This window comes from Lonchura striata, chromosome 4, assembly GCF_050655825.1.
Source record: "Lonchura striata isolate lonStrDom1 chromosome 4, ASM5065582v1, whole genome shotgun sequence".
In the NCBI taxonomy this organism is placed as follows: domain Eukaryota; kingdom Metazoa; phylum Chordata; class Aves; order Passeriformes; family Estrildidae; genus Lonchura; species Lonchura striata.
The window spans coordinates 62,081,113-62,094,155 of NC_140706.1; the positions used below are offsets into that span (position 1 = coordinate 62,081,113).

At 37.9% G+C, this 13,043-nt stretch overlaps 1 protein-coding gene across 6 annotated transcripts in view; it reads right to left on the minus strand.

Annotated features, from left to right (window-relative positions):
• LRBA (LPS responsive beige-like anchor protein) overlaps positions 1–13,043 on the minus strand; it is a 392,984-nt gene that overhangs the window by 53,455 nt on the left and 326,486 nt on the right. For all 6 annotated transcript variants that reach the window (XM_085579290.1, XM_085579288.1, XM_085579289.1 and 3 more), the window contains one exon: positions 1,314–1,481. In XM_085579290.1, coding sequence (XP_085435416.1) covers positions 1,314–1,481 — 168 coding nt within the window. The remainder of the gene's footprint in view (positions 1–1,313; positions 1,482–13,043) is intronic.

A 13,043-nucleotide genomic window follows, 5' to 3' on the forward strand; every position in this document is an offset into this window, starting at 1 on the left:
CACAAAAACTGTGTGTGGAAACTGCTACTTTCACTAGTGTTACTTCAATTATAAAGGTTACTTCAATAAATAAAGGTTCAATGATGGTTCATTTAATAACAAAATTTAGAACTATTTACATATAATACCCAGCCTACATTTCAGTACACACTTAAACCAATCACTTCAAGAGTCTAATAAATACTCTTAAAAGGTAAGAACAATTCCTTGCCAATGTAGAGTGAGCAAATTCACTATCAGTGAATTGAAAACATGTCACAGTGAGTATCTACTAGATGACTCTTGGATCAACAATTTTTCCAAATCTAGATGACATTTTTTCTTGTAAGCCACATGTCCCAGTATCCCTCTTCTTAGCTCAATTAAGGGTATTTATCTGTAACATATGTATTTTAGGTTTAAATAGACTAAGACGGAGCTTACAGACTGATGGCAAGCCATGTAATGGCAACATTGAGCCATCACTTTGGTATTAAGCCAGTCCCCGTGTCACCTCTAAATAAAACAGCTGATAAGATTCATATTTGTTTTCATGGACTCTGAATATATTATAACAAGGTACCACTTACATTTATTCTATAATTAAAATACTTGCAGCTATATTTGGTATCAATACAGTGTCTGAAGAGAGGACATAAAATCAATCAAAAAACAGTTTTAATCATGCCACCCTGCCCTTTTAAAACAGCTGTTTAGGTGGTGGAGGAGGAACTTTTAAACACACAATATTCTGTGAGATACTTTGGCAAATAGATTTTCTGAATGATGCTGAGTCTGAGTAAAGCTACTGATCTTTGCAATGCCGAAATATTTTATTTTGCATTTGAAAAACACAGGCCAGGTTATTTTAATTTGATAGCAAACCAAATTAAAGTATCTGAGGCTACAAAACTGATGTTTGCTACATATGCAAGACTGCACTTGAGAACTGTTAAAAAGTGCAGAAGTAAATTCAGAAGCACAAGCCAAATCAAGGTTGCTTACTGCCACTAAGATACAGTATCAGGGAACAAAAATGACTGAACTCAGCAACTGAAGCAATCCTTGAACTTTTATTTTTATATTGGCATCCAGCTTGGGCTGAAATCCAGGTGCACAGAGTTTAAGAACAACTTGCATCCTTGTTCTATTAATTCTGCATACTGTGACAACTGGTTCAGGCACCCTGCATTTGACTGGCCTGTGGCCAAACCACAAGAAAACACAAAGAAATTGAACATTCACCAGAAGCCTTGAACAACGTGGAGTCTTTACAGTTTCAACACTGCAGTGGTTAACGAAGCCTTTTCTGTATTTATAAAGTACAAACTTACCTCTCTCAGTACAGAATCCGTTATTGAACTTAAATTAACAGCTCCTTCATAAGTCAGATAGTAGAATACATTCAGGGACCTAACAGCCTCTGGCCCTTGCTGTTTGTAGCCAAAAATCAGATCAATCCACTGGTGAAGCTGGCAGGAAACAAACTCGCTTTCTAAAGCCTGTGAAAAAAACCACACACAAAACACAAACTTGAGTTTGCCAGATAGTAATCATTTGGTAGTAGCAGGAGCATTTTTGTTTTATAGCATGCCAAATTATCTTAGTAAGTCTAAATACAGAACTGGTAAGAGTATTTTAGACATTCTATCCAAAAAAAGGTGGACCTTGTGATAGATGCCAGTCTCATGCCCTACTTCCCACTTACTGAGATCTCGTATTTTAAACTGTAATAATGGAAAAAAAGAGAAAAAAACAGTAAGTGGAAAGTATTTGAGCATTTATACACAGACAAGCTACATTTTTATGAACTCTCTAAATTGTGGTGTCCTGTGTGATCTGCATGCTGAATAACAACAGCAGGGTTATCTGATTCTGACAGCCAGAGAGAAGATTGATAGAATTTGGGAAACAGGACTAACTAAACAGGGATGCTAGGGTAAAAAATTTTTAACAGGCTAGAAATATCAAACTGCCATGACTTTCATGTGTTTCTTGTGTACAAACATATATAGAAACCCATACAGAAGAGCTATGATGAATGATTAGGCTGCTTTTCTGAAGATGTCAACCAATCCCCAAGACAAGAATATCCAAACCCCACTATATTAAAAGGTAACCTAAAAATCACTGCCATTTAAAGAGTTAATTTATGTAGATTAAACCACTATCAGGATTTGTTTTTCCTATTTTATACAGAGGATTCAGTGTATTTCTGATTTGAATTACCAAATGAATAAACATAACAAACAGATATTCTCTTTATCTAGCAAAATGGTATTTTCCTTGCAAAGGAAATTCCTAATTTTGAGCAGAGGAAGTTGAAATTAATCTGGAAAGCAAGGAAATCACTCTGCAATTTGCACACAAAAATGATGGGTTTGTTTCATTAACCGATGCCTGAAAACAACATTTAAATTGACACATAAAACCAGCAATTGTCTTAATTTGTGTGGTGCACTCCACACAAAAGCCCTAAATATGTTCAAATTAGAGCAAGCTGCTTGATTGTCACTGCAGTCTCATGTCATATTAATGCATGACAAACATTAAACCATACACTTAAATGGCAATTTATATCATTTAAATGTTTACTGCCACTCCGGATCATCACTCATTTAAATGTGACTTTGTGACAGCTAATTTCAGTTAATTTTCCTCGATTCACTTAATTAGAACTTTCAATCAAGAAAAAACCTGTACATATCTTAGACATCATATCATTCTTTTTTTATTATTACTTTTATTAGGATACTGAATTGTTGAAAGCATTCTTTAAAATGAATCATCACACAGTAGAATATGTGTTGGGATGATCATATAGCAATACCTTACAACATATATGCTTAGCTGGGACTTTTTTTCTTTTTAATTTAAACAACACCCAATATTTAGACACAGACACACAATTAAAACTATAAAAAACCACAAGTAGTTCAATTAAAAATTAATGATTTCAAAATTGTTTAATAAGATAAAACCAGTCAGGGGTCTCATGAGTGTCCATAATACTGCAATGTGCAGCCATAAAATTCTACAGGGCTCAGCAGATTACAATGATAAGAATTAATTTTCATGCTATCCTGCTAAAAAAAAAATAACCCTGGAACATACTTACTGTTATCATTATAACTATTTAACACCAAGAAAACAAGAATGTTAGGAACTTGAGATTTTTTTATAGGTACATAAGTAAATATTTAGAATGTCTTGACATTGTTCATATTCTCCTTTTCTACAAAATCTAGATTTTCAAGGATTCATATTACCCTCACAAAGCATTTGGACCTGAATAATTAAAGAAATACCACTACAAGCTCTTGAGATTAATGTCTGCATAAATGTGATTTTTTTTTTTCTTTTAAAAGCAAAATTTGAACACTTTGCCTTCTCAGGGAACGGTTGGGCGCCATCCTGATACCACTTTTCTTTTTCAAATTTGAAGTTATTTTGCATTTGAAATTTTTACCGATTCAAAAGCAGATTTTTTTTTTTCCTTATTAAGCCATTTAAAAATCTTCCTAACTTCCAAATCCCAAGTGAAAGAGGAAACTGAAAACCAGCTAACAGTCAGCATCAGGACATTGAAGGACAGACCAAACAGCACACAAATTCTAAGGACAAATAAGCTTGCCTGGTATTTCAGGTTCACAGTTAAGCTCTTGGTTAGAGGAAAGTGCTAATGCTATGACATAATCAATGGGGGAACAATAATTAACAGCTTGTATAATGACTAAAGAACAGACTTCCAAGGAAAACAACACCATGTGCTGGATCAGTGTGATGCACTTTGCAGCCACACTGGTATATTTAAATGTGTGTCCTCCTTAAGAAAGCATCTGAGAAATAAAGACATAGCAATTTGCAGAAACATTTGGTTATAAAAAGAAGGGTGTTTGCGTTATTTGTTGTTTTTAAACATTAATGTTAGCATTTACCTCTTGCAAACCTAAGTCAAGTCGATGTTTCAGCATTTAGGATTACTTCATTTCGGACAGGCAGTTCTCATTAAGGCTCGAGTTAAACCCAGCACGCAGCCATGGGATTTGAACATCCCTCCATGCTGCTCCTGGAGCAAACCAAGGAATTGCCAGCACCCCTGGGGAAGAGTGAGCCCATTGCTCACCCTGTGCTCTGAGAGAAATATGCACAACAAGGAAATCCCTGAAAATGTCCAGCTTATACAGCAATATCCAAACCCACTGAATTATTGTAAAACAAATGAGGGACTAATGTCCAATTGTTAATGGATCAAACAAGCCCGTGGAAAGGCAGTCACGTGAAGCCACATACAGATTGTCAATTCTGTCCACAGGGGACTCATATTAACTTTGACAAACTGTCTTGGGGCTGATATCTGTTTCTTTAATGAGATCTATTAGGCAGAGACTAAAACACTTGAGATATGCTAAAAAGTACAGTATACAGATGTCAAACACAAACACCTATTAGTAACTTTCATTTCTCTACTCCCAAGGCAGAAATACTTCAGACAAATCAATAAATAGAAGTTTTGATCTAACTAGGAAATTTTAGTTTATTCATAAATATTTTTGAATGCACAATCTGATGTCACTAAATATGTGCAATCAAAACTATCTTGTCATGAACAAATCACTATTTTATGATCATCTCTTTCTGTCCTGTTCTCTGAAAGAACTGAACAGAGAATAATTTACTGCTGGCAACCAAACACTAACATCAGTCTAATACTAATACAAATGATTTGGTAGAACAAGGATGGAACAACAAAAACCATAAAACTAGCAGGCTGGGAATGATTTTTCCTTCGTCCAGTATAGATTCTCTAAAGATCTATCATGATATATTTTCCCAAACAATATTATACCTTTGGAATCAAGATTTGTATCTTTGAAGCAACTACTATGGCTTTTGCCCTCTACTTTTATTTCTGCTTTAGATTTTATACAGTGACATACAGCATATGAAGTGATGTCTATTAAAAATGAATATATATTGTGCTTGAGTTTGGGATTTTCTAAAACTGAAATTAGATGGACGGTTTAATTGCATTTTTTTCATTAGCACAGATATATATTCATAGTCAAGCTATTCAGAAATAAATGACAGACTTACTTGCCTTATTCCTATGCTGATTAAACCAAAGTAATTTTGAAGCACAGCATAAAGCATGCACGCAACTCTTATTTGAACGACAGAAAAAGTGTCCAACCCATACAAAATATGGTTTATGAAATGTTAAAATGAAAGGAGAAACTTTGTCGAGAACAAAACTGCTTGTACATGAATAATCCTTCCTATTTACTCAATTGAAAAAAAAAAAACAGCCCAACAAAAACCCAAATAACCAAACCAACAAATCCAGGAATACACTTCACTAGCAAGTAAGAAATAAATCTCAAGTAAAAATAATTGTCTGTTACCTTTAATGGACTAAACATTTTAAATCCCCTCTGGAAGAATTTCCTCTGAAATGCTTAAAATGGAGTCTCTTTTATGTTCCACTTGAAAAATACTTATGTATGAACAGAAGCATGAATTAGGATTTCACACATTTTTTTGCAAAATCACAACTTTCAGGTGAAAAATACTCTTCTCGAACACGACAAAAAGCCCACATAACTGCAGCAGCAGGTAAGGACTTTAAACTAATATGTGTTCTGGCTTGGAAATACGTGTGTGCACATGCATTCAAAACAAAGCCCCAAATCCACCAAAACTAAACAACTGGAATGATGTTTGCATGTTCAGACTTTCAAACACAAGTTGGTAATGCAGCCTTAACATTGATATATGACCTTTTTAAGTTACAATGAAGAAGGCTGGTTTTTTCAGCCTAATTAGAACTGTTTCAAATTTTCCTGCTAAATATATGATAGAAAGTCCTTTCAACTTTTTTTTTTTATTCTAGAGTTTCTTTTCACATCAGCCTTGTTCCAATCAAAATATGTTTTGAATTAAATTATTTTGATTCAATATGGGATCACATTTCACTTCTAAGATTTAAAGTTCGAAAAGGAAAAGTTTAGGCTGTTCAAACAAAGCAAATGCAGCCACTTTGCAGAAAGCTATTCACATTTACCAAGACTGACAAATTGTTTGTGTGCACCATTAGGTCTAGTTTCTGCAATAGTTGCCAGATTTCCTGTCCTCCTAATAACATATTAACTCTACAAGTGCTGGCTTTATCTTTAGAGGTTTTTCAGTAACCTATTGGATTTAAAAAGTAAATTATGAAATGCACTTTCACCAGTGACACTGTTTGATCACAGGGGTACACACATCTGAGTATAAAGAAGTATATAAAGTTATTATAAAGACAGAATTCAGACCTACCTTGAGGATATCAGAAGGAAAAGGACTGCAAATGTATGAAGCAGAAAACTAACTCCATGTTCTGCATGAAGTAACACAAATTTCAAATGGATGAAAGGGACAACAAAACCATTTACATAATTGGGTTTTTTTTACTTGGTAAGTAACTATTTCAAGCAAATGCCTTTAGTTTTGCTTACTGTATTTTACAAATTGTTTTAAGTATGAAATACTTAAGAAACTCAGCAATACTTACAGAAAAAAATTAAAGTAACTATTTCATTTTTCCTTTGTGTTCCTTTGTGCCCGTGTTCCAGAAATGCACTGACATTTCTTCATTACTGTTGTAACAAAAGTAGGAATTTTACTTTATTTCTCTACTTGGTTAGTGATACCAAGATAAAGTAGTCTGGAAAATACAGTCCCAATAAAATATTTAACTCAGCTGCTTTACTGAAGACAACTGATCTTGTAAAAAAAAGGACATCAGCAATTTGAGAAGCTCAGGCATGGGAGATCTATGGAAGATTAACTTCCCTTCCTCTGTTCCTTCTTCTCTGTATTTAACATTAAGATAGTAAGTATAAACAAAAAAAGAAATTTGCCTAAGTGTAAGTTACTGAAATTTTGTGGTATGGGATGTTCTGCATAAGCAGCATGTAAACAAAGAAAAATATTTTGCAATGCAATGATTCAAACTCCTATCTGAATTAATGTCATTATTACCAAAATAAGAGTAGAATGTTTAGCCAAAAAATCTTACACACTTTTTTATCTTTTGGTCATTTCTATATCGAGTCTACCACAGTAATTTTGTAGTTTAAATGGAAAAGTCAGACAGCTGCTACACATTTTAGGGCAGAACTGCTACAATCTTCCACAAACAGTTTATAAACAGAACAGATGATGCATTTTTATTCCTAAGTTTCAAAGTTTAGACACCTACCTTAGGTGTTGCCTTACTTGAGTTGTTAATGAATTCATGGTTGTTAAAATGCTAACTTCCCTACTGAAAAAACAGTGGGCAAAACCTGTCTCAGCCCCCTGGCTGCAGCAGTAAACAGATGCTTTCCAAAAGGCATCCCAAGAATGGCCCTGTCCCAACTGTCTGGTTCCCTCACAACAAGAAGTAGAAAAGGTACAGAACTGGTATGAACAAAAAATGATCAGGAGGTCTTTATTACATTCCTCTAAATGAAAAATAATTTACAAAAGCCATAATTAATTGCAGTTGTGAAATCACACAAATGGCCATTGTTATTCATAACTCTGATAATACTGTTAGATGTGGCTGGCATCTGTCCTTCCCCAGAGACACACAGACCATCTAACTGTGACTGGTTAGTCCATAAACATTTTTTACTACAAAGTTGGCTACAAGCAAATATTGATAACACCAGGAAGTATTGCTGAGTTATTGACCATTTCCACTTTCCCCAACCACATCCCCGAATTTATTGTCCACATTTAAAACATCTGCTATGCTGTTCGGAGGATTCTCTCCCACAGAAAAGTCATCAGCATCCTGAGGCCAAGACAGGGAATGAAAACTCTTTTTGAAAATTCTCACACACAGTACCAAAAGGAGGCAGGAAGTTCCCTCCTCCCTGAAATTCAGCAATTCCTCTCCCACTTCCTCTAGCACTTGTTTGCAGGAGGACTGACAGCCTGGATCTGGAACCTATTACCCATGGAAGCACAGGCTGTTAACCACACAGCTGAGAGCTGGCTCAGCCAAATTAGTTCACATGAAGTTTTGTGTTTAAAAGGAATAAAAGCACAAACCCCAAACACCAAAATCCCAGCAGATAGGACTGCATTTCATAGCGCAATGCTGTGCGCTGGCTGCTACAGCATCCTACTCTGCCACAACAACCTATTTTTCCCCTCAGAAGTTTAATGCAGGGACATTGCTCCCAATGCTTTAGCTCACTTGCATTACTTCTAGCCAAGGGACTTCTATGTGACACCTCCTTGAGCCTTGTGATCACAGTCTGAATGTCAAGTGTTAGCAAAGACAAACTGAAAGGTCAGAGGACTCCACACTTCTGAACGGATGGTAAATAGTCATTGAGCTTTTTGTCTTACAGAGTCTTTCCCTTTTAGAGAGAGTTGCAAAACACACACCACAAAACTTCAAACCATGCAACATTTGCTTGCCTTTGAGGTTGTATGAGCTTTTTAAACACTGAAGCTTCAAACACACCAAATTCAGAAATTCAGGAAAGTAGTGGGATTCTGATTTTAGCTTGCTTACATTTATTGAACATATAGGTAACATAATCCTAATACAACATACAAAGTCAGTGACTGCAGGGAAGGTCATGAAGTTCTAGAAAACAGTAATTCAGCTTGCATCAAAATGCAAAAAATGCAAAAAAAGGTTTATGTGAACACTTGAAATAGCTTTCAAATACGTATTTAGGCTGCCACTCCATCAAATCCTAAAAGTTTAAGCCTAAGCATATTGTTTGTTAATGACAGCACAACACACTTCAAACTCTGAGAAACCAGCAATTTTTTCATGCATTTTACATTTAAACTGCTTGTACATTTCTTCCTTCCCTAGCACTTTACTCTGTAAGCCCTAAAAGTGAACTGTTGCTTTATTTTTGCACTCTGTTTCAACAGCTTGCAGCATTTATGCTGTGCTTTGATGTATCAGTTGTATACCCAATTCACAAGAGCTGTAATGATCAACAAGTATTAGTATGCATGTAAGAGGAGACAGAAATGGTTGCAAACACATGGTCTTCAAATCACTGCAAACAGCACAAGCAATCATCTTAGAGGAATTGTAGAGACTAATCTAATTTGTCTTTGAAGCCAGTGGTGGGGGACAAAAAATGCTCCAGAGAAAGTTGTTTAAGATTAGGAAATGGTATGACAAAAGGTCAAGGAATTTGAAATTTAAAACACAGTTTAGATGCAAGTCAGGCAGAAAAGTAATTTCAATCTTGTAATTTGACTTGTCTGCTAATTTACAGAATAGAACTATTCTAAAGCTTTTGGGGAACAGAACACAAATTTTACAAAGGCAATTAGGGTACCACATCTGAATTAATCAGACAGCTACAAAAATATAGTGTAAAACTTTTACACTATATAATCACATTTTTCCCATGTGATGATACAGTGTAAAAAAATACACTATCATCACATGGGACAAATGTGTAATTTTTGGGGCCGAAGTGCCCAGCTAAGAACAGGATTTGCTTGCTTGAAATGACTATGAACATTGAAACCCTGATCTCTTATAAAGCCATTCTGAGAGGCTGTTTAGGATGACACCACGAGGTGGCAAATACATCAGACTCCTTGAAGCTGGCATTTAAATTAGAATGACAAAGGAGAATCATCATTTGACTTTGAGAATGACAGAGAAAGAATTTGTGCAGCAAGGACATTCAGCATTTAAGGAAAAATAATCAAATTTGTGGAATATACTATTTGGAAAATGAAATGCTCATTGCAAACTTGCTCAAATACAGCAGGTTCCTATTCAGCATCTTGCTCTGGCACACTTACATAACAAACTACCCAAGCTATTGGGAAGTCTGGATCCAAACAAACTGGTGCTCAGGGTGGCTCACCTATCAAATATCCTAGGGCAAGAGCTCACAGTTTCCTGGTTAAGGAAGACCCTACCCCAGTCCTGACTGTGTGATTCCCTCTCCCAGTGGATCCACTGGGTTGTCTCATGGTCCCTGGGATGAGGTTGGCTAGTACTGGAATTCATAATAAAACAAAGAGCTTTTAGGAGTGAAGTTCAATGATCAAAAGAAACCAAAATGAAAATGAATTGTATTTATGAATTACTTCTTAAAACATCCATCTTTAGAAAACAAAATTTCTGATTTTTTTATTCTCATTTCATGATGTATTTCATATTAAGTTTTAAACAGCTTTATTTGTAATACTTTCTTGTAAATAATTTTTCTAGATTTCATTCCCTTCTTTCACCTAAACAGCCTCAAATTTCCACAGACAGCTGTACACAGAAAGACAAGTGATATATTGAGTATACTGAGCATGCTCAGGAAACCAAGGCATAAACACCTCCAAGTGCAACAGACAGTCTGCAGCCAGTTGAGAGCAAACTTTTCATAACCTTTATATTACTCTGCCATAAACCATGCTAGTGGGAAGGGCACAGGAGATGAATACTATGAACAGAGGCTGAATGCTGAAAAAAAATCTAATCAGTTATTAACATTTTTATTAACTACATATTCTCCGGTTATAAGCTAAATAAGATGCTAGAAAACCCTAGAATTTCCCCTTATATTAACAAAATAACTTTTTCTTCACAGATGTTCTAAAATACCCCTAATATTTAGAAATCAAGTAAAAACATACTGTAGCTAAATGATATTTAACTCCCATCTTCCAAAAAACCATTTCATTCAGAAGCTGAACTCCCAGGGCAGCTCTTGCTCTTTGAGGGAAAACAAGCAACTATCTAAGATGTTACTTCCCAGGATGGAAGAAAAAAGGCCTACAGAATACAAAAACAACAACAACAACAAATGTTTTAAGGCAACAACCAAATGACAAGGTTTTAATCAAAGAGCAGTGCAGTGAGCCTGCGGAGTGGCATGCAGCTTTCTTGTCCAGAGGATGGTAAGGACACCATCGGGTCCTTGTTTCACCAGAGCTCTACTGGCCCTGTTGGCCATTTACTCAAGACTTGGGCTCAGTGATCCTTGTGGGTCCCTTCCAACTCAGAACATTCTGTGAAACTGTGACTTTACCCAGAAAAGTGCAGGGGACCCATAGCTATACCCTACCACCACCTTCACACCACGGGGCACTTAGTGCTGCAGGTGCCTCCTCCAGCCCCTGTCACCTCAGGTGACACCCACCACCCCAGTGCTGCAGGTGCCTCCTCCAGCCCCTGTCACCTCAGGTGACACCCACCACCCCAGTGCTGCAGGTGCCTCCTCCAGCCCCTGTCACCTCAGGTGACACCCACCACCCCAGTGCTGCAGGTGCCTCCTCCAGCCCCTGTCACCTCAGGTGACACCCACCACCCCAGTGCTGCAGGTGCCTCCTCCAGCCCCTGTCACCTCAGGTGACACCCACCATCCCAGTGCTGCAGGTGCCTCCTCCAGCCCCTGTCACCTCAGGTGACACCCACCACCCCAGTGCTGCAGGTGCCTCCTCCAGCCCCTGTCACCTCAGGTGACACCCACCACCCCAGTGCTGCAGGTGCCTCCTCCAGCCTCCATCACCCCCTGCCACCGCCACCTCTTCCAGCTTCTGCCACCCCGGTGCCCCAGCCTGTGACACCTCAGCTTTGCCCTGCAGAGCGTACGGAAAACCAGTTCTGCATTTTCAGTTCTACCTTTTATTTCCGCTGCCCCGGGTATGCGCCGAGCAGCAGCAATCCTTTTCTGGCACCGTCGGGAAACGCAGCGAGCCGCCGGGCGGGGCCGCGGGGATGCCTCCTTTGCCCCGGCGGCTCCGGGCCGCGGCTCCGAGCCGCATTCCCGGCCAGGGAGAGGTTAAGGGATGCGGGAAGCAGCCCCGGCTCTAATGAGGCGCTCCCGGGGACCCCGCGGCGTTTTTCAAGCCCGGCCCGCGTCAAGCAGGGCCAGGACAGAGCGGGGGTGATGGAATAAATAAATGGCCGCGGTAATTAACTCTGCTCGGGAAGCACCTGACTGGGGAGGGAGGCGAGGAGCCGTGCGGCAAGGGAAGCCTTGCTTTACGCCGTGTTTGTGTGCGCTGGGAGAGCTCTGCCTTTCAAGTAGGTACGTGGGGCACTAATGAAAAGCAGCTCTCGGCCCAGGGCCTCCCCATTCACTCTCAAAGGGGCACAGAATAAACGCTTCAAAGTATAACCTAATTTACTCCATCCAAACCCGGCTCTGGGCAGCCTGCAGTTTGTACTCACACCGCAACAAAATATTGGTCAAAAAAGAGAAGGGTCGCTTCTTTTCAGAGGGAGGTTAAAGACTTTAAAAGCACCTGCAAGCTGCTGGTCTGATTTTTTGTTTGTTTGTTTATTTTTAATATTTAAATACAGCTATTAAGGCCTTCATCAAAAAGACCATGCCCAAGTTGCCAAATTTTTATAAGGCCTGAACACAATTCACTCAATTCCCTTCCCTCTAGTGGTGGGAACTTTATCTTTTGATTTTTTGCGATGTGAAAAACAGCAATTACACTTTTTTTTTTTATTTTATTTTTTTTTCTTTCTTTTTTTTTTTTTTTTTTTTTGTGGGGGAGAATAGAATTGGCAATCTCCAGCAGCCCTTAGGCAGGAAACACATTTGCAGCGAGCTGGCTCTCTGTGCCATGCTATCTTGCCACCTGATTTTACAAAGCAGAGTTGCAAAGCATGAGGGCATTACTGCCTGCTGTTTTATAAGCAATCAGCAATTCATTGTGCCAGTGCTGTCCTGTACCTGCTGAGTAAATGCTTTAAAAAAGTTCCACTAACTGCCCAGAAACAACTACAGTATGGTAGCAAAAGCAATTCGCCAAATGTTTATACTGAGCCTCTGATTTATTTGACAGCTTTACACCGTCAAGACATGATATAATTAAATGTTTTGACAATTAAACAAAAATTGTATAAATTAGAAAGTCGTTAAAGCTGTACAGTATCTAAAATGTAAACACAGTGTGCCTGTAAAACATAATTTCTAAAATGCTACTATAAAATAGACAAAATGTATTTAACTTTTTTTATCCTTAGACTTTCTGCTACTGTATTAAACTGTTATACATCTAAAAAATTCTTAATTTAGTCACCCTAT